This window comes from Hemisphaericaspora subhashii (assembly GCF_019202705.1).
Source record: "Hemisphaericaspora subhashii strain CBS 10753 chromosome Unknown scaffold53, whole genome shotgun sequence".
Taxonomy (NCBI): domain Eukaryota; kingdom Fungi; phylum Ascomycota; class Pichiomycetes; order Serinales; family Debaryomycetaceae; genus Hemisphaericaspora; species Hemisphaericaspora subhashii.
This window is the reverse complement of record NW_026057322.1, coordinates 19,559-47,111: the sequence shown is the minus strand read 5'-3', so window position 1 is coordinate 47,111 and position 27,553 is coordinate 19,559. Positions and strand designations below refer to the sequence as shown.

Genomic DNA, 27,553 nt, shown 5'->3' with positions numbered 1-27,553 from the left:
AATGTTGGAAGTGATCTTTTTTTCTTGGGGTTCGTTTTTGACTCCGGTAATAACCGTCGATCAGAGATTACTTTAAAACTACAATATTTATTCTAAGATCATATATATACTATCTAAGCATTATTGTTGTTGTCATTATCATTTCCACCTGGATTGTTTCCACCCATGAAATTTCTTAACATTGGATTATTCATAATATTACTTAAATCTGGACCATCTTCACCACCTATTCCCATACTTTGAGCCATTTGACGAACAGCAGGATTATTAAATAAGTCAGCCATAGCATTTGGATTAGACATCATTTCTTGTGCAGCTTGCATGATTTGTGGATTTCCCATCATATCCGCAAAAGATGGCATCCCTCCTGGACCTCCAGCACCAGCACCGGCACCACCAAACATACTACCGAAATCAGGTAATCCACCAGCACTACCGGCTCCGGCACCAGCACTGGAAGAGTCAGCAGATCTTGTGTCATTGGAGGAAAGAGTAGTTTCTAATTCATCTTCAACTCTCTTTTTGGCAGTTTCATACCCCTTTCTCATAGCTTCGGATTTAGTTTCACCTTCAATATCTAAACCTTGTTTATAAGCTTCCATAGAAGACTTAGCATCACCAAGAGCATATTTAGCTAATCCTAATCTAGAATAAGCTTTAGCGAAATTTGGATTTAATTCAATTGCCTTTTCAGCATCTTCAACTGCTTTGGCATGATCACCACTGGATGAATAAGCAGCAGCTCTGTTGGAAAGATATACCACATTATTTGAATCTAATTCAATAGCTTCGGTATATTTTGCAATTGCGACAGAGAAATTCTTGGCTGCCATAGCTCTATTTCCTTCAACTTTTAATGCATCTGCTTTTGCTCTAGTTTCGGCATCGACTTCGGATTCTTTGGTGGAAGTGGCGGATGATGAAGAGGTGATTATGGTGTTGAGTAATTGGTCTAATGATTTGCCTTGGAATTTATCCTTGATGGTAGATTCGGCATCTTCTTTGTTAACTTCAAATGCATCGGCAATACAATCAATAGCAACATCTAATGATTCAACGTATTCTTCATTGATTTGTTTGTTTTTGATGGAAGTTGTTAAGTAGTTAATTATGTTTAATGCAATATCTTTATTAGAAACAGTCATAGTTAGGAGGTGTGTTTATATCTATTATATGGAAATAAAAATGAATAATAAAGTGTGGATAAATCAAGAGATTTAAATAAAGAAGCTGCGTGGACATCTTTTTTTTCACTCTCCGCGTAAAAAGAAAAGAATGAGACAGAAGCTTCTGTCGGAAGTCTAATTTGCACGTGCAAATTTGAACCGGATTTTGTGGGGACTTCGTTGATCGAATAACGACACTGAACACTTGTCTTAGCCTTTCGAAACTGACTAACCTAGCAGGGACTCTTGTCTGTAATGTTTTGTTAGTCAGCACGTTGCTTTATGATATGTGTCTCACGTAATTTCCTAGAGATTTACTTACTCACTTTATGGAAAAATTTCGCAGCCATTTGGTGCAAACTTTAGAAGAGAACTTTACTACGCCATGAAGTACACAGCTCTTTTGGCTCTTTTTCAGATTAGCTTTTATCTATCGATTACTATTACACTATTATAAAAGAAATACAAGACCCTATATAAACAATAAACGCTTTTACTTACCTTTCTAATTTTGATCTCACTTATAAAACTTGAATGCCTTGTGCTGCTATTCGCGGTTTTGAATATCTCGTTAACGTATAAACACATACTATCAACGATGCATCATTTCAAATCCTTGAGAATAGACTGCAATTCAAGCTTTCTTTGCTTCAACCTCCTAATTTCACCATTATTAAACACCTTTATTCCAAATCTCAAAAACTCAGTTCTAAATTTCAAAAAATTAGAAATCTCAGCGGCAATAATCTCATGCCCCCATCTAATATCAAAATTTAATTTCATAATTTGTTTAACCTTTTCTGATTTTGCCACTATTAATTTCTTATATTTAGTCTTTCTTCTTTCGCCAAAACTGAAAAAAGCCGTGTCTTCCTCGATTTCATTCTCAGGGATGGGATTGATTGAAAGAGTCTGTCCACTAATTGTACGACTAATTGTCCCACCGTCTTCTCCATTCTCTTCTGTATTACCATTCTCAACAGGAACGGCGTCGGTGTTGGCTACTGGTTGCTCCAGTTTCTCCAGTTTCTTTTCTATTTGTTTGAGTTCCAGATTAAGAATACATATAGAATGATAAACTTCTTTCCATGATCTAATCTCTTGCATTATTTTATTGATATTCTTGAGTAATTCCTCCGAAGTTGCCTGAATCCATGTTATATATCCCAATAATGTATTCCACGAGGAATCGCGTTCAGCAATTTGTGACGCACTTCGTAAGGTGTTGTCGCATAAATTGCTTTTTGGGATTATGTTGAATAATGCCTGATCTTCAACATAATTGGCATCAGTTTGTTTTAGCTCAGCAAATGCAATTAATTTTGCTAATTTGCTAAATAAGGTCTTATACTTATTCAAATCAGTTAAGGAATATTCTAAAAAGTACTCAATCTCGTAGATCTGGTTGGTTTTATAAGTCACATCCTCGCCAAACTTTTTAATTTTATTTCGTTCAATTGATTCTCCAATCTTTTTCTTGATATCTAAAATCAGGGTTTCTACTTCCACACTTAAAAACGACTTGAAAAATACACTTCTATTAATATTGGATTGAAATACAAGACTTCGAAACAAGATATTGAGATTTTCAATGAATCGATTAATTCTAAATTTATGAAACATGGGCGACGTAGGTATATCTATCGGAAAGTTCTTCCAAAAAGTTTCTTCATCGGGAAAAGTAGATAACGGATATTTCAATTTCGTGATAAATAATCTCTGCTTGATATTGTTTATTGATCTGTAATTACAATATGCATCGGAATTCCTAAGAAATATTAACCAGTCTTTCTTATTAGAATCATATTTCCCATTCATCGCCACGAGATTATCCTCAGCCCCTCGTGGGAAATAGTTATCTAAATAATAATCGAAAATACAAGCTTCCATCTTGCCAAACACTTCAGTCTTTAACGATTTTGCAGCCAGGAATCCTAAATAATCAAAAACATTATAATGATTCTTTAAATCCTCAAACAAGAAATCTAATCTAGAATCCTTCAAGATTTCTTGTAAATTTTCTAAACGGTTATACTTAACATACAACATCAATGGAGTCATATTCCGTTGACTGGTCTGGTTTATATCGATAATATTCCCTTCATTCGATAATAGTTCTGTTTCAGGTATCCCCTTCAATATTACATGTAATAACGTATTACCCGATTTATCTACATGTTTATCAAAATCCAAATTTCCTCGACCATACTTTTCATATACACAAGCAAATCCATGTTTGATTAAATCAACATAGTCTGGGTGATCATAACATCGACAAAGACTGAATAAGGGTGTATGAGAATTACTATCCTTCAATTCCCAATCAATGTATTGCCCAATTGAATCGATTAATTTATAATTATGGAATAGATAATGTCCGACTGATCTACCCGACTTGTCGATACTATTGAAATATGCCGCCAGTTCCTCCGGTGTGGAGTTTGATAGTATTATCGACACTAAATCGTCCATAATTCGGGGGTCAGTTTCTTCAATTAAGCAAAGTGTTAACAAATTCTGCTTGGTAACGACATTCATATCGAATAGAACTGTGTCAATTGAAAACCAGCCCGGGTTTGTATTCATTAATAGATTATAAATATCGTAGTTTTTAGACCTAATCGCAAATGCAATACAACTTTCTCCATTAATATTCCTGCTGTTCAAGAAATGATTATCTGGCAACACTTCACAATTGGGAAATTCGTCGCTGACTTCATCTATTATTTCTTGCAATTTTTCAATATCTTGTTCATAGATAGAATTCCACAATTGATAATTTTTGTTGGACTGTGACATTAGATCAATATATCCAGCCTCATTTCCTGACATATGGTACAAAACAGCATCCAAATTACTCATAATATAATTGAAATGTCCATCTGCATGATGGTCAACTGAATTAAAATTCCTGATATAGTATATATGTGCTTCTAAATTGTCAACTTTTGAATGGGCAATAACCATAATCATTAAGCTGATCAAAATATCGGCATTGATCGTCAAATCCCACAGGTCTCGGCTAAGTATTTTCACAGTATTATATATTATATTCGTCTTTGAAGTCAGTATAACAATCGATGAATCGGATAATTTCTCAAATTCTTTAATTGCCAAAGATACACGTTCATATAACTCATTCAACTTCCAAGGTTCTTCAATTGGCAAATCTAACTGATTTAATGACAAACATGATAAATTTCTATACTTCTCTGTCGTCAATATTTTAATTGCCTCCTTATCGTATGTCTCTTTATCATCATTCAGGAAATTAAATTGAAATATCAATTGGGACCAAAGGACGTCATATAGGTTTAATTCGACATATTCATGCACTAGTTTGTTTAAATCGATTCCGGGAAACATACTTATAATATGATTTATTAGACTATATGTTTGTTCACTGTCTGGATTTTCAACTTTAACGCTATCCAGAATTATCTTAAAAGCTTCATCTAACATTTTCCGAAACTCAACTCTAATTTCATCTAGAGGTTTTCTTGTATACGTTCGCAACACTCTAAATTTCTTGTTATTATGATGGAATAATTTATAAAATTTATCTGATACCGCTTTCGAAAGTAACGGGAAACTTCGTAATAGTTTCTCGAATGTAATTGAATCTAGGTTAAGTGATTTATCTTTTGATGATTTTGATGTGCCCGATGCCGAGGAGGAAGGTGGGGGAATTGGTGGTAATGATTTACGATTCGGTACTCCTCCAATTAATGTACTTTCAATATGAATTAACATGAATTTACTTCCCTGAGGGAAATAATCACTGAATGAATGGAAATACAGTATATGGGATATTTTAAGTTTTAAACTTCTTCTAAATCCCTTTCCGGTATAGATCATTCTATTCTTGATTAATATCTGTTTACTACTGAGTGTGTTATATATCACCAGTTGTTCCTTTGATATGGGTGTTACCGTACTTGATACTGGGGTGCTGGTTTTAATAATGTGTGATTTGATGAAATCTTCGTTGTTGTAACAAAATTCTTTAAGCAAGGTCTTTGTACTATTACTTTGAGTGGATGGGTCATAATATTCATTGAGAACGTATGAAGACGGTACTATCAAAGTATATTCATTGTGATTGGCTCTCAATTCTTCTATTACGCTTTTGAATGGTGATTTGTTGAAATGAGGATTGTTAAATATGCAATTAAGAAATGGATTATATAAAACAGGAAGGTGGGAGATTGGTTGTTGCTGCTTATGCGGGGACAGTTGATGTTGTTGCTGATTATATGACATTTCTATTATTGTTATAATCTCATCAAATCCATTACTCACTAAACTTTGTCTCTGTTTGAAATATATTGTATGTCAATTATAGAAAAGTAAACTTGGCAGCAAACCCAATTGCCCCTAAATCTTAAACGATTTAACACAAAAGAAAAAAAGAACATAGCCAGCTCACGGAGCTACCAGTTACAACCTTTCCGGAGTCGACCACAAGACCAAATGTGATGTGGATACTTCTATATGGCATAATAGAGTCCAATAATAACTGGATAGTCTTTCAAGAAAGATATTAAGATCTAAAAGAGCAAATGATATGGATTTCCATTCCTTGTTCCAGAAATCAATATATTAATCAATTTTTGACGTCATCGCATGCGCTACCATGCGAAACTGTTGTCAACCACTATGGTTCCGCTAGTCGATCAAAAACGGCTCATAACATGTTGAAACTTCGAAAACTTTATAGGCAGGTGATTATCTTTCCGTTACTAGCTCCATGAAGTGTATATCAGTGCCGAAGCTTAAAATAGAAGTTTAAATACTGGCAAATATTTTGCTGCAAAATTTTCATTCACTCAGTATAAATCTCTTACCCACCAATTATGCTAGAAACGAAGAAGCTGATACATTTACAGATAAGGCTAAGTTTTAATTATAAATATGTAAAGGTAAAGATGTACGAAATAATTCTAAATTTTAAAAATATATAAATTAGTTGGTTTCTTGGGTTCTTGTTCTCAAACCAACAGATCCAGTAACTACTGTTGGCTTTTCACTTCGGATTGGATAGTTAATCTCCTCGCTTACAGCTTCTTTGTTTGGAGAACCAAATCCACCACCTCCAGGTGTCATGATAATAATTCTATCACCCGTTGCAACTTTGAGAGTACACTTCCCACCAAGGTATTTCTTTCTGTATTCGCCATCTTCTGCCTTTCTGTACCAACTATTTTTACCTCTCGATCCATCCTGTCCACCCAATAACCCAAATGGGGCTAACGATCTTCTTTCCATAAGACAAGATACTTCCAAATTTGGATAAAGGAATTCGATATCTCTAATTACACCATTACCACCTCTATGTAATCCATTACCTCCTGATCCTTCCCTAACTGAATATTCACGAAGTAAAACAGGATATCTTTTCTCAAATAATTCAGTATCGGTCATTCTAGTATTAGTAGTATGACATTGTACAACTGACTGACCATCCCAAGTTGGCCCAGCTCCTGAGCCACCACAAATAGTTTCATAATAACCAAACGAAATTCCATTCTCCTTATCAGTGATACCAAATGTAAAATTATTACAAGTACCTTGGGAGGCAGCTGCCGCTTGGAAGGTTTTAAGCATAACATCAACAATTCTTTGAGTAGTTTCAACATTTCCACCCACAACTGCAGCATCATATGATGGATTCACTACCGATCCTTCTCTAGTTGAGAATTTAATTGGCCTTAAACAACCATTATTCAATGGGATATCAGTACTGATCAAACATCTTAAAACATACAACACCGCCGAATATAAAATAGCTCTAGGAGCATTAAGATTTCCATAGATTTCGTCACCAGATTCGGAGAAGTCAAATAATGCATCACCACTCTCAGGATTAATCGTAACTTCCAACGCAATCGCAGTTCCATCATCCAAATAATCAATTCCTTTCAAATGTTTACCTCCGAATTTCTCATGTGCTAATCTAAGCAAGTTTCTAACTGCGATTTCAGCAGTGGCTTGAATACCGCCCATATATAGATTAATAACATCAAATGAAAATTCATCAACTAGCTTTGCTAATAAATTAATACCCTTGTAGTTCGCAGATACTTGTGCTTTCAAATCAGAAATATTATCACTCAAGGTTCTTGTACCCGATCCTCCGGGATATTTCGCTGGCTCATCATACAAAATTCTTGTAATCCCAGCTTCATCGAAAACACCCTTATTGCAAAGTTTATGAGATACAATAGAAGCACCTTCCTCAAAAATAGTTTTTGAATTTGGTGGCATGGATCCAGCTGAAATAGATCCAATATCAGCATGATGTCCTCTTGAGGCAGTCCAAAAGATCGGATTGTTATTCTTATCCAAAACTGGTGTGATGACTGTTATGTCCGGTAAATGAGATCCACCAGCTTTTGGATGATTAGAAACCAACACATCTCCAGGTTGTAACTTCCCTTTCCAAATATCGATCTGTGCCTTGACTGCAAACGACATAGCACCAAGATGAATAGGGACATGAGGGGCGTTGGCCACTAAATCACCATTTCCATCAAATAAAGCACATGAGAAATCCAATCTTTCTTTGATATTGGTGGATATAGCGGTTTGTTGGAGAGTTCTACCCATTTGTTCAGCAATTGACATAAACCTGTGTCCAAACACGGATAGTTGGATTGGATCAACTTGTGTACTGGATAATTGTGGTTTCTCTTCTTGTTCAACAATGAGCAAGATATGGTTTGATAAGATCGCAGCCTTGGAACGTGGCTCTACAAGAATTGTTTGGGTGGCATCTAAGATCATAGCAGGTCCTGGGATAATTGTACCGGTTTTCAATTCTGGTAATTGATAAATGTCGGATTCCAACCAACCTTCGGAATCGAAATAGATCTTTCTTTGAACTTTGGAAGCTTCTGCAGTTTGAGTGGTAGCTAATTGACTGAACTCTTCATATGGGTTGTGCTCTTCCTTATCAAAAGATTCAACAATGAGTAATACTTGGACATCATCAACTAAAACCTTTCTATCCAAATTAAATCCAAATTCGAATTTATGTCTAGCAATAAACTTTTCATCAGCGTTATATTCACCTTTTTCAACCGGGATCAATAAATGAGTATCAGAACCAACATATCTCATATTCAAATATACTTCCAATCTAGTATTGAAATCAGTCAAGTTTTGATCATGATATTCCTTATCTGCCGCCTCAACCAAATATTTAATTTTAGTATCAATAACATCAAAATTCTCTTTTGAATAAGTAAACGATGCAGGAGATTGCTTTTCAATCACAATATCTGCCAATTGAATCCCATATGCGGACAACAATGACGAATACTTATGAATGGCTACATGGGTAATCCCCAAATTTTTAGCTAACGAGACTGCAAATTGCCCACCGGAACCACCGAAACTGGCTAAATTATGATCTGCGGTATTGAACCCTTTGGCTTCAGTTAAGTTTCTAATTGGTCTTGCCATTGATTCTACTGCAACTTTCAAAAATCCACTGGCAACCTCTTCAGGAGTCAATTTAATGCCTTGTGCCGCCTTGTCTTTATTAATTTCTTCAGTCAACTCCTTGAACTTTTGAGCAGTCAATTCATAATCCAAAGCTTGATCTTGATTTGGACCGAATATATGGGGGAAGAACTCTGGCAACAATCTTCCGACATATAAATTTGCATCTGTGACAGTCAAGGGACCACCTTTTCTGTAACAAACTGGACCAGGGTCAGAACCTGCTGATTCTGGACCGGTGACAAACATTCCATTCTTCCAGAATAACATAGACCCACCGCCAGCCGCAACTGTTGAGATATCCAATTGTGGAGTTTGCAAACTAACCTCACTAACTACAGTTTCGTAAATATGTTCAAGGGTTCCTGAGTATCTCGATACATCAGTTGAAGTACCACCAGCATCAAATCCTAAAGTAGCTTTCTTGGTTTTAGCGTCATAACAAGTTTCACCAAATCCAACCATACCACCAGCCGGTCCTGACAAGATGGCCTTTAAACCAGTAAATTTATACCAAGGACATAATCCACCATTTGATTGCATGAATAACAACTTATTTCCAAATGATTCTAAACCGCCTTCGAAGCCTTCGCCAAAAGACTGGACATAGTCATTAATGATAGGAGAAAGATAGGCATCTGCAACAGTCGATGAAGTTCTATTGACAAATCCAAGCATTGGTTGTAATTCATGAGAAACCGAAATATCAAATCCGACTTTCTTGGCAATTTCTGCAACTTTGGCTTCATGTTCAGGATAGGCGTACGAATGAAGTAACGATAAGGCAATGGTTTTAATCTTATCTTGGTCATAGATTGCTTGTAAGTCCTTTTCAACTTGTTCATAGTCAGGTTTTTTAATTACTCTAATAACATCTCCAGTTATACCCTCAGTCAATTCAGGATCCGAGTTAACGTCGAGTTTTAATTTATCTCCTCCCCCTTCTGAAAATCCAGCAATTGTAACTCTTTCATCAATTTCCAATACCTGATCATACAAGTGTCCTAATTTCTTAGCTGTCAAATCAAAAATATGAGGTCTTGTTTGGTTTCCAATAACTAAAACATCTTTGAATCCTTTAGTAGTTACCAATAAGACATTAGCTCCTTTTCTTTGCAACAATGCATTGGTTGCCACCGTAGTACCCATTCTAATACTTTGAATAAGATCAAGATTTAATTTCTGTCCCATTGGAATATCTTTGCCTGTGACCTTTTCCAATACTCTTCTTATACCTTCAGTTGGAGCATCTCTATAGTTTTGAGGATCTTCTGATAATAATTTAAATACATAATCTGGTTGATTTGGGATTTTAGCAATGACATCACAAAATGTCCCACCTCTATCAATTGCAATTTGAATACCTTTTGTTTGCGACATCGTGATTCAATTGACTTATTGTCTAATACTCTGAAGAAGAACGAAGGAAGGACACTTGATAATTTTAAAGTTCGACACAATTTGGTTTGCTAGAGTTGCGGAATTTAGAGTTTTAATTTTTCAAGGATCCCCTGAGCCAAGGAGATTTGAGGTCAAGAAAAAAGAGATCACGGATTTCTCCACAGTCAATAATAGCAAACAATACAGAGATAACGGAAATGTATGATCGTTTATTAAATGAAAGAAAAGTCTATATAGACAAGCCACTAACTCTATTGGAAAGTTCATCTCGGGTTATATTATTGCGAAATTCGTGGTAAACGGGTTCTCCGTCACTTCCCGTTTCACTTGCATCCTCGTCTTCTTCTTCTTCGTCTTCACTTTCTATAATGTTCCCCAAGGAATCATATCTAACTTCCCTGTCTTCGTCTACATCGTCTTCTTCTTCCTCGTCATCACCACTATCTTCATCGATTTCATTACCTAATGAATCGTACTTTTTCTTCGGTATTTTGTTTCCTAAGTTATCATACTCAGCATCACTTTCGCATTCATCTTCCTCTTCCTCGCTATCCACTTCCTCTTCTGCTGCATCTTTTCTATTAACATTTCCCATCAACCAAATATCATCCACATTATTAACCTGTTCCTTTCTTTCCTTAGCTTCCTTCTCGATCTTGGCCAACCACTCATCTTGTGCCTTGGTTATCGATTCAGTATCAGTACATTTCTGATATAACTGGATCAACTCTTCATTAATCTTCAAAAAAGTCAATCCCCAACTAAAATTCTCCAACAACATCTCAGCCCAGTCGATATGTCCCACAATCGCAAAACAAGCAGCAAGTGCCTCAACACAATTCAATCTCCATGGACGACCATAATTCACCGGATTGGCAGCTACGAGATATGGCAACAATCTCTCATTTCTTCCTCCAATTTTCAGAAATGGAATCTCATCCAATCTCGCCCATGAACATTCAACAACAGCCGCTCCATTTTCTTCTACAAGTTCACGATCATTTGGACAAACGATTGATTTCCCATTAGGTGAAACCACGACCCCTTGGAATTTTTGTCCCACACGGAGATTTTTTATGAGACCTAATCGTTCTAGTTTTTTACCACTACATCTTTTGGGATCACAGTGGTCGAAATCCCACATGGCTAATTTGGTTGGGAATTTCCTGGTTGCGGTTTCAGCGGTGTTTGATGCACCGAGTTCTTGACGACCCTTTCGAATGTGGTGTTGTTTGGACTTGTGACAATTTGATGTACGTTGCTTGCTGGTTGATGATCTGTCTTCGTGAGTTTTATTCTTTCCCTTCCCCATTTTGGTTGTGACTTTGTTGGATAGAATATGATTCTAGATGAGATGGAAATCAAACTTGATAATTTTTTTTTTGAAAGCTGAGTTGAAGCGCATTTGGATGAGAGCGCATCTCACTGCTTACAATAAATTTGCATCCACTCTTGTTCCACTTCTCTAAATCTACAAATGTACGATACAAACACCTCTTTAAAAACGCAAATATGACATTACAAAATTATTTATGTATATAATAAAAATCTTAAACAAAAAATACAAAAACCCAAAAAACCTTTTAATACAAAGAAACGAAAAGAACACAGTAATTTATAAACATTAAAATAGCAACAATGAAGACACCAAGCAATAATCATATGTCTTAGAAATCTTCATCAAATGAAAAGTCATGGTTTGAACTAGTAGGTTCATTATGTTTAGCCATAACACCAGCCTTTTGATAATCAGAAACTCTCTTTTCAAAGAAGTTAGTCTTACCTGCTAATGAAATGTTTTCCATGAAATCAAATGGATTAGTAACATTATAAACCTTCTTATTGCCAAATGCAACTAATAATCTATCAGCAACAAATTCAACATATTGACACATCAAGTTACAGTTCATACCTAATAAACTGACTGGCAACGCGTCAGTGAAGAATTCCTTTTCAATAGCAACAGCTTCAACAATAATCTTTTCAATGATTTCTGGCTCTGGTCTATTTTCTAAATGGGAGAATAATAAGCAAGCGAAATCAGTATGTAAACCTTCATCTCTACAGATCAATTCATTAGAGAAGGTTAAACCAGGCATTAAACCTCTCTTCTTTAACCAGAAGATAGAAGCGAATGAACCACTGAAGAAAATACCTTCAACAGCAGCGAAAGCGACTAATCTTTCAGCGAATAAGGCTTCATCATCAGTGATCCATCTTAAAGCCCAATCAGCCTTCTTTCTAATACAAGGAATGTGATCAATAGCATTGAATAAGTAATCAGCTTCCTTTGGATCCTTGATATAAGTATCAATTAAAAGGGAATAAGTTTCAGAATGAATGTTTTCCATCATGATTTGGAAACCATAGAATGATTTAGCTTCTGGGATTTGAACTTCAGCAGAAAAGTTTTCCACTAAGTTTTCATTAACAATACCATCAGAGGCAGCAAAGAAAGCTAAGATTCTTGAAATGAAGAAACGTTCTTGATCATTTAATTTAACTCTCCAATCATTTAAATCTTTACTTAAATCAATTTCTTCAGCAGTCCAGAAAGAAGCTTCTGCCTTTTTGTAAAATTGCCAAATTTCATGAAATCTAATTGGGAACATGACAAAACGACGTGGGTTTTCTTTTAAGATTGGTTCTTCCTTTTCTAAAGCTTTCAATTTATGACGATGAACTTTATGTTTAGCTAAGAATTCCTTGTGTTCACGAATATATTTGGAATCTTCTGATTCGGTCTTTTCCATTGGAGTAGCATCTTTGGTGGTAGTTAAAGCTTCTTTAGCATGAGCAACACCTTGAGATTCATCCTTTTCTTTCGCTTCAGCAGCTAATTTATCGGTTAATGATTTTCCATTACCAGTGATGGACATATCTAAGTTTGAGATCTTACCTGTTAAACCTTGAGTTGGGGTATCTTTAATTGACATTATTGACGTGTACGTGATTTATGATTGATGAGATGATTAAATAAAAATTAAAGAAAAAAATATCTAAAGGAAATAAAAATCTATTTTTGAAGGGAAATATGATTTGCTTTTATATAATTTCAAATTTGAAAAGTGTAAATCAGTTTATATGAATTTCCCGATTAACGGATGCTTTTGCGTTTAAAAAAATGTAAACAACCAGCAGGAAATACAACTAAGCTTATAGCCTTTCCTTTGTATATGAAATTTCTTCTAATACTTTAAAATATAAAAATTGCAGAAATTTTCGTGCAATTTGCAGTTTGATCTAATTTTTACAGTTTTACGTCATTTTTGGAATAATGCGCGTTCCATGTGAAGTCAACCCACGTCAAATCCTGGAATTTAAACAAATCGTTAGGTTGATTTCTCTGATGTTAGATTTTATAGTTCAATGTTGCAATCATAATCACGAGATATGACTTTCTAATCTTTGGATATTGAAAAATCAAATTCAATTGTGCAATACGAGTCTATTTAGAAACAGGCTTCCCAATTGCAAACCTGTAAATTGTGAATAATACACGTTAACAAAAAAGTTTAAAAAAAATATCGTGTTTATGAATTTCCCAAATTAAGAAAGACGCGTTTTTAGGAAACAAAGTATTTTGTGATTATTGGCTATAGAGTCAATCACCGAGTTTGACACAGAAACACGCTATTGCAACATTATGCACAAAGTAGCCCACACACGTCGAATTGCGATACACGGAAATAGTCACGCGCTATAAACATTAATGTGAAACATTTACACGTACACGTCTCTATAAATTATAGTGTATCTTAAACATCTAAGTCTTAGAAATTGTATCGTAAATCACACCAGATCCTTCTACGCCCTTTTTACGAACTAAATTTGAGTTTAACTATTGTTCGGTTTTAGTCGGAGATGCTTCATTAACAGCGAGATAGGTAAATATTTATTTTGGCTTATTTTAATAACCGAGATTGATATACACATTTCCAAGTGTAAATCCGAATGGTACAGCTTAGCTGCAAAGCAATCAAAATAATCTCCGAATACTGGCCAATTGTTCAACCCATACAGCTCTACTTCTAGGAAGATGGTTGCTTAACCAGTAATTCATGTTTGCTGAGTGATGTAAGAGTGCATTCTATTTACCGATTCACAGAAATCTTTTTCCATATCTGCGATACAAGTTTGCGATCCGGTTCCTGAAATCATATGACAAGATTTGGTATTCGAAGGGGATATCAAATCTGATCTGACAATAGTGAGATCCACAGATTTCTCCAATTCGATTTCCCACTATCAGAAACACCTTCACTACATCTCTTTAATACAAAATACATAATCACCATGCTCGTATATTCTATAAAAATTCATAATACAAATAAAAGAAAGACAATCTCTCATAAACACACGAAAGCATACATCGTTCACAATACAAAAAAACCTTCAACTTTATCTACTCATTGGAGTTCCCTCAATAAGTTCCCCACCAAACTTTTCTCCAAAATCAAGCCCCACACCTAATCCATTCACATCAAGTTCACTACCACTTCCACTCCTACTTCCACTACTCCCACTATTATTTGCCGGCATAGCAATAATTGGCGAACTAATATCATCAAACGAAATATCCAAATTATTATACAACTTCGAAATATCGCCATATCCTCTATATCCCCTCCCCTCACCACTACCACCAGTACTCTTCTTCTGTAACTCCCCAATCCGTTCTCCAAACACCCGTTGCCATCTTTCATCATTCAACCCATCCTCATCCCCCACCCCGCCAGACAATTTCGCAAAACATTCACCGGCTTCCAGGCGGGATAAATATTGATAATGAGGCAATGAAGGCATTCCAAACAACAAGGATTCCATATCGGTTTTATCACTATTCAAAAAGCGTGGTCTTCCATACAATTTAAACGCATCAATCATGGGAATGAAATTTCGAATCATGGTTTCAATGGCGGAGACTCCAGGATGGGAGATTGGCATAATATACATTGAATTCGTGATTACGAAATCCTGGGCCAATTTCTTCTTTTTGAAGAAGGAGGAAGAACTACCTGAACTGGTATTGGAGGCATTTGAGTGGGAACGGAATCTGCCACCGGTGGCAGCTGTGGTGGGTGGTGATGATGGGGTAGCGCGGGGTGAAGCGGTAGCATTGGTGAAGAATGAGTTTGTGGAATTGATGGAACTGGTTCGAGTGTGTTGGTGGTGGTTGGTGGTCAGGGGTGATGATGCTCGTGGGATTGATAATAATGGAGTTCCTGTTAAGGAGGTGAATGAGCTTGATTTATTGATTGGCTTTGGGGTAGGACTAGATAGTGTTTCTTCGATTGCTGGTGGTGATACTGAATCTGGATTGTATGAGAATAAGTGTTCATAATTCTTGTTGATATAGATTTCACCTCTAATATTCATAATTGAATTAAAATCAATCATATTTGCTTGTTCTGGATATACGTTATAGATATGATCTGATGAAGATACATAAGCAATCATATTCTTTTTATTTAATTTCTTATCAGTAAGATAAATTTCAATTCGACCTAAATGATTTTTATCACTTGGTAAAATAATCAAGAAAACCTTATTCCATTTTGAACTAACTTGAGGTAATCTAATATTACACCATTCATATTTAGGATATCTCTTCTTCAGGGAAAGTAATACATGAACATCCAGTAATTTTGGAGCTTTTGAAGATAAAACCACAGCAGTGAAAGCTTCATTTAATTTAACATATTCAAATTTACAAAGTAAAATTGCACTCATCCATTTATTAAATTCATCTTGATTTGGGAAACGAATTAATAAACTTGATTCTTCTTGAAAATCTTGATATATCCGAACTTGTAATTCATCAATCAATTCCAATTGACAATCAATAAGATTGATATATTTTGGTTTAAAATCGTCTTCACTTTCAATTTGATGAATTGATAATTCATTCCCAGTTAATTTTGCATCTACCAATATCCAAGGTTTATCAGATTCAGCAATTTCAAAACTTCCAATACAATATCCTCTTAATTTTTGAGCATGAATAAGATTTAAAATTGGATGAAATTCATTAGGTAACATTTCAATTTGTTGTTTATTTTGTAAAAGTACTGATCTTCCAGAAAGAGAAACTGAAAGTGAATTACTTGAACCATTTTCTCCAGTAAATATTCTACTCTGACGTACAAATGAAGGTGGAGTAGACTTGATCTTTTCTGATAAATTACGTCTATGAGAAATAGGGGTTTGAGTTTCAGAACGTGCATATGCAACACCACCAATAGTATCAGATGCGTCGCCACTAGAAGAAGATGAAAAGCGTGATTCTTCTGAAGGAACGACATTTGTTGTGTTTAAGTTGGGGATTGATTCTGGCGTGATGCTAGGTGAGTCAATGTCCTCTTCAGGTGGGAGTTCATTAAAGTCATCAATCATATGCATATAACATACTGGAGAGTTTAATGAACTGGCTGATACATTTCTTCTTATTTTCCATGGACGGGACATAGATTCAGCGTTTAATTCCTCAGCAGTTGTAGGTGGGTTAGCTAATGGAGATGAAGGACGATTGATATGGGGTGGTGATGTCGGTGACGACATCTGTTTCGGTTGAGAATCTGACTTTGGTGAGTGTACATATCCATGATATTCTTGTTGATGCGTGGTTGATGATTCTACGTTGTGATGTTGATGATGTTCGGAGATGGGTACTTTTGGAGTAGATGCTGGTGACTTAGGGTCTTGTGACTTTAGTGGTTGTTGTTGAGAAGACACAAGTGCATCTAATTTTGTGTCTTTATACTTTGTGAATAGCTTCTTAGGTGAAAGAGTCAACGGCATTGAATTGTACTATGGAAATATTTAAAATAAAAAAAGGTAGTGAGCCAAAAAGATTGCAAATCAAAAATTTAAAGTTATTTAAAAAGTCATTTAGAATTAAAGGGGAAAAGGTGTGTGGTTTTTTTGAATAAAATGAAAATTAATTGGGAAAGTCCGATGACGTTAATTCATTATGTCATTGATTATTTGTGTATTATTATTTTTCTAGACCGCAACGAAAAAGCTTAGAACTTTAAAATTAATAAAAAAAAAATAAAAATTATTTTTAGAATTTTAATGAAACTTTCATTTTGGCTTTTCTTCTTTCATTCAACCCTTTCCCTTTGGTCGTTTAGAAGTGTAATAAAAAAATTTTCAAATAGATTTCTATTAATAGTCGTGTAAATATTACAAATTGACTAAATTATAAATATATATTAGTCATTCCATAGATTAGATAAGTTTAATCTTGGGGTAAAATGCAGCAATCATGAAATATATGGTTAGCACGGAAGTGGAGTATGTGCGGTCATACGTATGTATGTACATGGTAATTTGGTTTCCTAAATGGGAAGTATCCGAGATTTCCATTGGAAAAAAATAATTCTTTATTGTTTCCTACGCATTTCTTCTTATTGTATTATAAATTCCTTAAATAAATGGGGAACCAATGGAAATGTAACGATTCACATCGGTTGATGTCATATTTTAGATAATATTAATCTTGAAAAGCCTACAAATAGTACCAAAAAAATTTATATGAAGCCAATATATGTAAATAATAATTGAAGAGGTGCAGTTAAAACTTGAACTTCTATTTTATTTATTTATTAGTAATCATTTATCAATAATTATCAATAACCATATTTCTATGCATAGGTCTATTATTAGAATAATTTGTATGTGACAATGAAAAATCTCGGCAATTGAATAAATTTGAATGTCAAGTCAACAAAATATATTCTATTTTAATTTGGTTTAATATTTTTTATTTTTTTATTTTTTTTCCATTGTTTGGCTTGTCGTATAAATTTTCCACCTCCCTTATTTTTTCTTCTTCTACACCTTCTTTCATTGTAGATTATCCTAATTGTTCCATTATTCATCCCAATTCGGTCTAATTAATAAAAATACTTACTAACCCCCTATACATAGATATTCAACTCAAGGCTATGTACGTACAATTGCACATTTATTTACTTCAATTACAGTTTTCTACTTTAAACTTTGACCCTGAATAACACCACTGCACTGCCCCTCCACTCTCCAGGTTTTATTCTTTTAAATCAATAATAAATCATGGCTTAAAATTTATTCGCTTTATTGCTCCCTCTTTATTGAAATCTTATCTAAATATAAATGAGAGTAACTTGAATCCCCTTTGAGATTCAAACTTTTTTTTGTGCCTTGGAAAACTATAAAATTATCCCTGATTTTTTGCACTGTCAATCAAGATTAGTGGCGATTTGAATTCTCGCGGAATTGTGTCTCTCCACATGACTCTTCTCTAGACCATTTGATTATCGCAAACGAGATGCCCCTAACCCGAGCAACCGAGACGCCATAACCCGAGCAACCGAGATCGGTAAATAAAGCAACATTTTGTGTTATAATAAACGCAATTGGTTGCTTTACAATCAAAAAATAAGAGCAATCAGATAAGATTTATCGTCTAAAAGCAATTCAAAATCGCAACCAAAACCTAAATATTTGCTCTCTTTAACGTTGAACAGTCAACATATCCTTTTGAGACTTTTCTCGTATTTGGTTCTTGTTCTGGTTCTTTGAAGGGAAGATTTTCGTGGTACTTTGTCCAAATTTGAAAGAAGAAGGATTTGCTAGAAGCTATTCGGTAGTAATTTGGTTAAAATTATCAAAAATTTGACGTCTATCAGGAAACGATCCCACAATGTACGTCCTAACTAGGTCTTCACCCGATTCTCTTAGTTAGACATTGTATTGTCTACCCCAACTCTACAGTAGGACAACAATAAAACGGTCCTAAAGGGTACATTTTATGTAGAAACATATTTTTGCAACCAATTTTTGAATTTGTGTTCATTGCGCAATTTGACAACACCAAAAAAAAAAAGCCTCAAATTTTTGTTGAATTTACAACTCATCCATTTCTTACAACCACACAGAAACATTGCCTTTGTTACTTTCAAAATGGGAGAAGGACACTTCTTAGATGTTGTTCCTATACCTAAAAATAACATTGAACCATCTTACAAATTCTTAAATGATGAATTATTTGTTAAATTAGATGGAGTTAGTAAACAAACTTTAGGTAATGAATTTAGAAATATATCAGAAAAGAAAGCTCATATTATAAATTCATTTATTCAACAATTCAAATTACATATTGGTGATGATTTATATCCTACTGCACGATTAGTATATCCCGACAAAGCTGGTAGATTGTATTATATTCGAGATGTAACATTAGCGCGATTAATTATTAAAATGTATAATATCCCTAAGGAATCAGAAGATCATCATATTTTATATAATTGGAAATTACAATATCAAAAGACAAAAAGATTTACAGTTGATGTTGAAAAATTACGTGATTTACCATTACAAGCATCAAGAATCATTGCAAATAGAAGAAATTATATGAGTGAAACAAAAGAATATACCATAACTGAAATTAATAATAAACTTGATGAATTAAATAATGCCAAAAAATCAGCAGAACAAATCGAAATCTTAAAACCTTTATTTGATACTTTGACAATCCCAGAAGTCAGATGGTTATTTCATATAATCTTGAAAAAATCAATCTTGGGAAGATTTGAAAATTATTTTTTGAATAGTTGGCATCCTGATGCAAGTCGTGTCTATATGATTTGTAATGATTTACAAAAGACGGTAAATTATTTACTTGATCCAAATAAACGCGTAGATCCGAAATTATTATGTATACATCCAACATATAGGTTCAAACCACAATTAGCACAAAAATTGACTAAAAGTTATGATAAAACCGTGAAAGATTTACAAAAATTAGTAGATATGGATCCTCAAACTTCAGAATTATTTGAAAAATTAGATCTTGAAAATAAATTTTATATTGAAGAGAAAATGGATGGTGATAGAATGGTCTTGCATAAACAAGGTAAGAATTTCAAATTTTATTCAAGAAGATTAAAAGATTATTCATTTTTATATGGAGAAAATTTAGAATTTGGATCCTTGACTAAATATTTACAAAATGCGTTTCCAGATAATGTCCATTCAGTTGTATTAGATGGAGAAATGGTTGCATATGACTATAAACGGAAAGCAATTCTTCCATTTGGAACTTTAAAATCACTGGCCATTCAAGAAAGTGTTAGACAATATACCACTATTGACCAATATGATAATCAATCTTCATATCCATATTACCTTATTTTTGATATTCTTCATCTTAATGGACGAAATCTAACCAATCACCCATTATTCTTTCGGAAAAATGTCCTTAGCAAAATAATCAATCCAATTCCTCATAGATTCGAGGTTCATGAAGCGAGAATCGGTTCCTCCGTCGAAGATATCAAAAAGGCAATTCGTGACATTGTTAAAACCAGAAGTGAAGGATTAGTATTAAAACACGTCCAACTGAAATATTTAGTCGGATTTCGCAACCCACAATGGATAAAATTAAAACCCGAATATTTAGAAAAGTTCGGTGAAAACCTTGATCTTACCATCATTGGTAAAATCCCCGGTGTGAAAAATTCATACATGATGGGACTTAAGAATGAACCAGATGGGGCATTTTATAGTTTTGTTCAAGTTGCGAATGGATTCACTAATGATGAATATGATAAAATCGAACGGTTAACTCACGGGAAATGGATCAAGACAAAAGTACAAACCCCACCTCAACTGGTTATAAAATTCGGTACACGACAACCTACATATTGGATCCACCCGCGAGATTCACTCGTGTTGGAAATAAAAGCCAGATCTATAGATACGTCACTTGAGAAGACGTACGCGGTTGGATCGAGTTTACATAATAATTATTGTCGAAGAATTAGGGAGGATAAGACGGTACATGAGTGTGTTACCATGCAAGAATATTTGGAAATTAAGGCGAGATATCTGACTGAATTGAATAAATCACAAAATGCAGTATTGAAACGGAAACAATTACGTAGTCTTGGGTCATTTCTGGATGAACCCCTATATAAGAAAGTCAAGATTGAATCTAATTTATTTTCAAAATTTAATTTTATTATCGTGAGTGATAAAGTTGATCAAGTCACGGGAGAACGGACCAGTCGTGAAGAATTGATGAAGTTGGTGAAGAAATTTGGTGGGAAATTGATACATGCTATCGATATCCTATCAGCCGATCATACCGTTATTATAACTGAGAAAAACCTCCCACTTTGTGAACAATACACTAGTAAAGGAATTGATCTAATCCGACCCCGGTGGATATTTGAATGCATTAACCGAAATCAAATCGTTCAATTAGAACCATGTTTTATATTCAGTACTCCAGATTGGGACCGTTTCGAACGAGGTAAAATCGACGTCTATGGAGATTCATACGTTATCCATCATCCAATTACCGGCTTATCCATCCCTCTCCTATCCCCTGAACAAATCAATCAGGCTAGAGATGTACATGCTGATGAATGGGGAGAAACATTACCCAAATTATATCTATTCTATCAATTACGATTCTTTGTGGTCGGACAAGGAATGGCTAGTGATATGCTCAAAGATCGGATTGAGAGATATAATGGAGAAATCAGTGACAAATATTTGGATGTTTCATATATTGTTATACCTAGATGGCAAGATGAACATAACCGAGACGTTATTATGGATATTGTGAATGAAATTTCGAGTACTATTAGTAAAGAATTGAAATTTGGAGCTGAGCTGTTAGTCACGAGATTGCCTAATATTGTGAATCAGGGATTTGTGGACCAGTGTATTAAGGAGAATACGATTGTCGATCCTGAGGATTTTAAGTTTTATTGAATTTTTTTTTGTGTTTTTGCAGCCATATTTTTTGTGGTGCCGGTTCCTAGAAGAGCTGCTTTTTGGTATGGAATGGGAAAGGGATGACTTTTTTAATAGAGTATGTAATGGGAAAGGGATGACTTTTTTAATAGAGTATGTAATGAAGTAATGACAATGAAAATATAAATATCATGTGTCATGGATGTTTTTATACGTGGGTGATATTTTGTTCTATTATGGGGTTTTAGAAGATTATTTACATCTTATAAAGCCGTCGAAATGATCATCTACCATTTCAAAATAGACTAAAATATCATCTATGTACGAAAACAGACGTCTCTCACTAGGGAATCTACGATAAGGGGCCATTTTAAACAAATACGAAACTGCCATATGGGAGAATTGTATGTCAGATCTCGCGGAAATATGTTATCGTCCGTTTTTGCGACAAGGACTCGTATAATCGTTTCTTTTGTGGAGAACAGGAGAATTTTTTTTATCTTTTGTGATGAGACAAAAGGCTGATCTAAAATCGATTTTTGTGCTTCTTTTGATTGATTCTTGATCCGGTTGGATGTGATGATGTTCACACAATAACATATCTAGTATCTCACCCATATACCATGCGTACTCGTACTTCAGTCACAATCCACAACTTCTTCGAAAAACATCATCTGATAACATTCAGATTAGGTTGGGCATCTTTCATAATATGTCTAAGTGCACTACAATTTGGATATCACTTGGCTGAATTAAATGCCCCAGCAGATATCCTTTCATGTAATTTCGATAAACCTGGTCCCTTACCTAGCTATGACGATACTATATGGTCACAATACAATTTCAAACAATGCATACCGATGTCGGAAGAGGGTGTTGCATTGATAACTACCCTGTATACCATTGGTGGTTTAGTTGCTTCGGTGATTTTGGGCTCAACTTCGATCTCGATGGATTATGGAAGAAGATCGGTGTGTATTTTTGCATCGTTGTTTTTCGTATTGGGATCCCTGCTTATGGTTATGGCAAACTCTGCCTGGATGATTAACTTGGGTAGGTTTTTTAATGGGGCAGGTGCTGCAAGTTCATTAATCATGTCACCGATTTTGATAAATGAATTAGCACCCGTTAATCATCGAGGATTATTAGGTGCATTGATGCAGATTGCTGTTTCTATTGGGATTTTTTTGGCACAATATGTTTCATATTTTTATTCAAATGATCAACAATGGAGACAAATTTTTGTGGTGGCGGTTATGATCGCGTTGATTCAGTTCTTGGGATTGTTTTCTATTCCTGAATCTCCAAAATGGATGATTATGAATGGAGGGGATGAGGATTTGGCAAGATCAACGTTGTATACTTTGAGGACTAATATTACTACCATAGAATATGAGATACATCATTGGCATCATTTAGCCAAAGGTACACAATCCCCGGATGAAAATACACCATTATTGGAAGAAGATGCGACTTCCGCCGTTGATTCAGATGGTTCATCAATCTCGAGTAGGAAATCTCTAGATCCTCCACTGATTACAATTACTGATTTCTTATTTGAGCATAAATACAGAAAACAATTAATCTCGGTGATCTTAATCATGACTGGACAACAACTTCTGGGTATGAATGCAATCACATATTATGGGGTCAAGATCTTAAACACCTTATTCAATAATCAAGGCTCAGGTGGTGGTAATTATGTTCTTGTCTTGACATGTGCATTCTCGGGCGTGAATGTTATCAGTTCTATTCTGGCCGCTCCATTGATTGATAGATTAGGTAGAAAACCTTTGTTGCTAGCTTCTATTGGATTATGTGGCTTATGCTCACTAGTATTGGCAATTGGTATCCCAAACAAGTACGACGTTGCCGTCATAACGGCGTGTTTTGGGTTTATTATTGGGTTCTCAATTGGGTTGGGTCCACTTCCATTCTTAATGGTTTCCGAATTGACCAGTCATGAGGTTGTATCGTTGGCACAATCATTTGGAACTGTTACCAATTGGACTGCAAATATGATGGTAGCGATGTTATTTCCATTGTTGCAAAATTTAATTGGTGGAACTGTGTTTTATATTTTCTTTGCTATTTCCGTGGCATATTTGGTTGCATTTTATTATAAAATTCCAGAAACTAAAGGATATCATCATTCTTCAGATGTTTGGGAACATTATTAGTTTAGTAATTACTGGAAAATGACATGCAGTTTCGTTGGACATTTCGACAAGTCTACTATTTGCAACCGAATTTATTTATATCTCTGGTGTTTCCGTGTATAGAAATTAATAGAAATCATTTACGATATAGTTAGCCTGTAGAGTTACTTGTTGCGTTGTAGATGCGGGAGTCGATGAAGTATAGCTTCGAGTCCTTAGGGACATTTAGAACATTTCAAGAAAAGCTTCCCTGTATGCTTTTGTTTTTTTCTTTAACAAAAAATCGTGCAAGCTTTATTTTTAAAACAAACTATTTATATACACTCCTACATATCTCTATCTCCTATAAATCCAAAAAACTCCTCTTTCTTCTCAACTTTTTTTGAACCACCTTGCACGACCTCTCTTCAATAATCAGCAGACATCTTCAAAAAAAAAAAAAGATTGGTTCATAACATTGGATTTAAAATTTTTATTTTTTATTTTTAATATTGGTTTTATAAACATAATTGGTTTTGAGTGTAACCAAGATATTCGTGTGTTAGATTGATATACCCTAACGGCTATCCCCTTATCGGTAATTTCGCTGATGTGATTTTGATGAAATCTATGTTCTTTCCATAAGTTGAAAATGACTTTAAGGAATTTGTTGGTTCTTTTATATTGTTTAATGTGGCGCCCTACCGGAGCCACGAGAGGTTGGTCCAATAATCAGTTCATCATTGTAGTCATCAGTAGTTGATCACAACACATTAAATTGATTCGTATTCGTATGAGTTTCAGTGGGGTTTAAAGTTGATTTGAGAGTTTTGGTAGGTAATGGCTATTCAGTGGTCTTCTTAGTCTTTGCAATAGTTCCGTTATCGTTGGATGAGGTTTCTTGAGATACTTTTGAAAGTTTTCAGACATCTAGAGAATTTGATTACTCAAAGAATAATTGAGTGTTTTGAAATAATCTAAAAATTTATCTACTTCATGGATAACTAAGTAGCCAAGGAAAGTTTTTTTTGGTTTATGAGAGTGGTAATATTGATGGAAATGGAAAAAAATTTCTGGTTGACCATAATCCTTAATAATTAAAAGAATATCAGTATCATCATTAAATTCGGAAAAAGTTTTCGAGATATTCACAACATCTTTATACTTGTTGACAAAATCATCAAAGGAATCATTATCAGGAAGTACAACTAAATTGAAATATTTATTGAATTGAATTTGATTACCCCTATATAATGTAGCATTATTAACTATGGGATTCATATAGGAATACAAAAGATCATCATCATTGGCAACTGAAAGTAATAAATTGTCATTAATCTGGTGTGTCCCGCAAGATGGCACCAATTACAGTACTTAAAATACGAAGCTATTTTAACAGTTGAATTCCTGAAATAATGCTCTTTAAAGACATTCCAATCAATGAAAACTATGTGAATTCGTTTCATCTAATGGTGGTAAGCCTTGGATGGCATCGTTAATCCCGGCATTCATATGTGGTTCAATTCGGTAGTTGCAATCTTGAAATAGGACTCGTCGATGTGTGTGGTAAGACTATAAAACCTTAAAAGAGCAGATTTTCATATGGAGTCTTATGTGGAAGCATACGATCAGATGAAAATTTTCGAGGCAAAATGTTGAAGATATAAGTAGCAGTAGAAACAGCTTCCGACCACAATCCAAATGGAGCACCAGCTTGATGTAATAACGTACGAGCAACTTGTTTGATAGATCTGTGAGTCCTTTCAGCCAAACCATTCTGGTAAGAATGGTGAGGTCCACTAAGGTTATGATGAATTCCACGAAGATTTAGCTCTTGCAATAAACGATGATTGACAAATTCAGAGCCATTATCCGATTGTAGAATTTTCACCGTATTACCGTATGGGTTTTGATTCAGAACTAAACGAATGACAGTAATAATGAGGGATGCACATTCTTTAGTAGATTTGATTGGATAACAGTAAATATAACGAGAAGCATCATCAACAATTGTTAAAAAATAAGATTCACCAGTAGCAGAAGTAGAAATGGGACCACATACATCCACGTGTAATTTTTCACCAACAGAATATAAAACAGAATGCAAAGTAGTAGATGGTATATGAACTAACAGTTTATTCAGATTACAAGCATCACAGGAAGAACAATCAATGGGGATTCCTAAACCACGAAAATAAGTTTTAGCATAAGATCCAGGGTGGCCAAGACGGCAATGAAATAAATTATTTGCGATGCCTCGCTTCAGTGGCAGAATGAGCAACTTCTGGTGGTAATAAACTGTATAAATTGGATGCATTAAGTGGAGCAATCAAAACCGGTGATGAATTAGCCGAAGAAACAGTACAACCTTGAGCATTGAAACTGAACGTAAATCCTTGTTTAGCAGCAGCAGACACTGAAATTAAGCTAACAGAACCGTTTGGAGTGTAATAAACGTTAGTGAGTTTAATACGACCAGCCTTTGTAGGGATACGAACAGTACCATTTCCTTCAACATGGAGAATTGAACCATTTGCACAATAGATATTGGATTTAAAAGTTTTATCTAATTCATCAAAATAGCGGGAATCACAGATTAAGTGTTTTGTAGCCGCAGTGTCTAAATGAAGTGATATGTTTGCAGCTTCAGATACCATTAATGCACGGTCAATGTAAGCAATAGCAGACCATGCTTTTTCAGATTCATCAGATTGGTCACCAGGTTTTTCAGAAGCACTATGGGCAGATTGAATCGTCGTCAGCAATAATTAAAAAATGGGATTCACCAGTACCAGAAACAGGAATTGGACCGCAAACATCAACATGTAACTTTTTACCAACTGCGACATTGCTTCAGACCTGTCCAAACGAAGATTTTGAAGATTGCTGGTGGTGCAGATGCAACTATGTAGATGAGAATTCATCGATCGAAGTTCGGGACTCCTTGCTTGCCCTTACAAATCATCATGCATTGTAACCAGGCATAAAAGGTACGTCCTTAGTATTACTTGCAAAATTCATGAACACCTATTACGGTTCTGAGATATCTTCATTGGTTGGCCAACAGAAGGTGTAGTTGACATGGTGAGGGTTAGTGGTTGATAATTTGTTTTCCAATGATCACACCACATTTTGTAAGTTCCATGCAATATTTCACAATAGATGTAAGCTAAGTTTGCTATTTGCTTGCGGCATCGATCATAGGTCAAGACATACATCGAATCCAACAACGTAATAAAAATGTCCATGTTAACAGAGCCGGTGCAGCGGCCTTTAGCCAGGCTGAATCCAGTACCAAATACGGTGTTTTCTTCCCAAATATTAATTTCAGGACAGTTATTTCGAATTAAAATCATCAATGAGATTTCTACAATGGGTATCATCTAAAATATCTGCAACCTTCCGACTTAGTCATAAATTCCAACTTGAAACTGTCCATGAAAGTGCTTAAAATTTTGCGTATTGATTATCCCTTGTCGTGTCTAAATCCACGCACGACTACTGCTTTATAGAGTTGTGGTTACAGTTGTTCTAGTATCAACCACCCGTAACCCTCCGGAGTGGTAATCGCACATGGCTTTGGAAACCTCG

General features: G+C 34.9%; 10 protein-coding genes across 10 annotated transcripts; 2 read left to right on the top strand and 8 right to left on the bottom strand. All coding sequences in view use genetic code 12, as the record gives it.

Annotated features, from left to right (window-relative positions):
* Positions 1–113: 113 nt before the first annotated feature.
* On the bottom strand, positions 114–1,145 carry SGT2 (Sgt2p; the record flags this gene model as incomplete). Its single annotated transcript, XM_049407448.1, has 1 exon — positions 114–1,145. The coding sequence occupies one exon, from the start codon at positions 1,143–1,145 to the stop codon at positions 114–116; it is 1,032 nt and encodes a 343-aa protein (XP_049263127.1).
* Positions 1,146–1,769: 624 nt separating this feature from the next.
* J8A68_003577 (uncharacterized protein) lies at positions 1,770–5,429 on the bottom strand (the record flags this gene model as incomplete). Its single annotated transcript, XM_049407447.1, has 1 exon — positions 1,770–5,429. The coding sequence occupies one exon, from the start codon at positions 5,427–5,429 to the stop codon at positions 1,770–1,772; it is 3,660 nt and encodes a 1,219-aa protein (XP_049263126.1).
* A 702-nt stretch (positions 5,430–6,131) lies between these two features.
* Positions 6,132–10,052, bottom strand: HYU1 (5-oxoprolinase; the record flags this gene model as incomplete). The annotated part of the gene is made up of 1 exon (XM_049407446.1): positions 6,132–10,052. One exon carries the CDS (start codon positions 10,050–10,052, stop codon positions 6,132–6,134), a length of 3,921 nt encoding a protein of 1,306 aa, XP_049263125.1.
* A 250-nt stretch (positions 10,053–10,302) lies between these two features.
* On the bottom strand, positions 10,303–11,385 carry J8A68_003575 (ribosome biogenesis protein TSR3; the record flags this gene model as incomplete). Its single annotated transcript, XM_049407445.1, has 1 exon — positions 10,303–11,385. One exon carries the CDS (start codon positions 11,383–11,385, stop codon positions 10,303–10,305), a length of 1,083 nt encoding a protein of 360 aa, XP_049263124.1.
* A 355-nt stretch (positions 11,386–11,740) lies between these two features.
* RNR21 (ribonucleotide-diphosphate reductase subunit) lies at positions 11,741–13,009 on the bottom strand (the record flags this gene model as incomplete). Its single annotated transcript, XM_049407443.1, has 1 exon — positions 11,741–13,009. The coding sequence occupies one exon, from the start codon at positions 13,007–13,009 to the stop codon at positions 11,741–11,743; it is 1,269 nt and encodes a 422-aa protein (XP_049263123.1).
* A 1,465-nt stretch (positions 13,010–14,474) lies between these two features.
* J8A68_003573 (uncharacterized protein) lies at positions 14,475–16,874 on the bottom strand (the record flags this gene model as incomplete). The annotated part of the gene is made up of 1 exon (XM_049407442.1): positions 14,475–16,874. The coding sequence occupies one exon, from the start codon at positions 16,872–16,874 to the stop codon at positions 14,475–14,477; it is 2,400 nt and encodes a 799-aa protein (XP_049263122.1).
* Positions 16,875–19,022: 2,148 nt separating this feature from the next.
* Positions 19,023–21,842, top strand: LIG4 (DNA ligase (ATP); the record flags this gene model as incomplete). The annotated part of the gene is made up of 1 exon (XM_049407441.1): positions 19,023–21,842. One exon carries the CDS (start codon positions 19,023–19,025, stop codon positions 21,840–21,842), a length of 2,820 nt encoding a protein of 939 aa, XP_049263121.1.
* A 605-nt stretch (positions 21,843–22,447) lies between these two features.
* On the top strand, positions 22,448–24,004 carry HGT20 (Hgt20p; the record flags this gene model as incomplete). The annotated part of the gene is made up of 1 exon (XM_049407440.1): positions 22,448–24,004. One exon carries the CDS (start codon positions 22,448–22,450, stop codon positions 24,002–24,004), a length of 1,557 nt encoding a protein of 518 aa, XP_049263120.1.
* An 888-nt stretch (positions 24,005–24,892) lies between these two features.
* Positions 24,893–25,428, bottom strand: J8A68_003570 (uncharacterized protein; the record flags this gene model as incomplete). Its single annotated transcript, XM_049407439.1, has 2 exons — positions 24,893–25,300; positions 25,393–25,428. The coding sequence occupies 2 exons, from the start codon at positions 25,426–25,428 to the stop codon at positions 24,893–24,895; spliced, it is 444 nt and encodes a 147-aa protein (XP_049263119.1).
* Positions 25,429–25,544: 116 nt separating this feature from the next.
* Positions 25,545–27,318, bottom strand: J8A68_003569 (uncharacterized protein; the record flags this gene model as incomplete). Its single annotated transcript, XM_049407438.1, has 3 exons — positions 25,545–26,143; positions 26,262–26,698; positions 27,179–27,318. The coding sequence occupies 3 exons, from the start codon at positions 27,316–27,318 to the stop codon at positions 25,545–25,547; spliced, it is 1,176 nt and encodes a 391-aa protein (XP_049263118.1).
* Between the last annotated feature and the right edge of the window lie 235 nt (positions 27,319–27,553).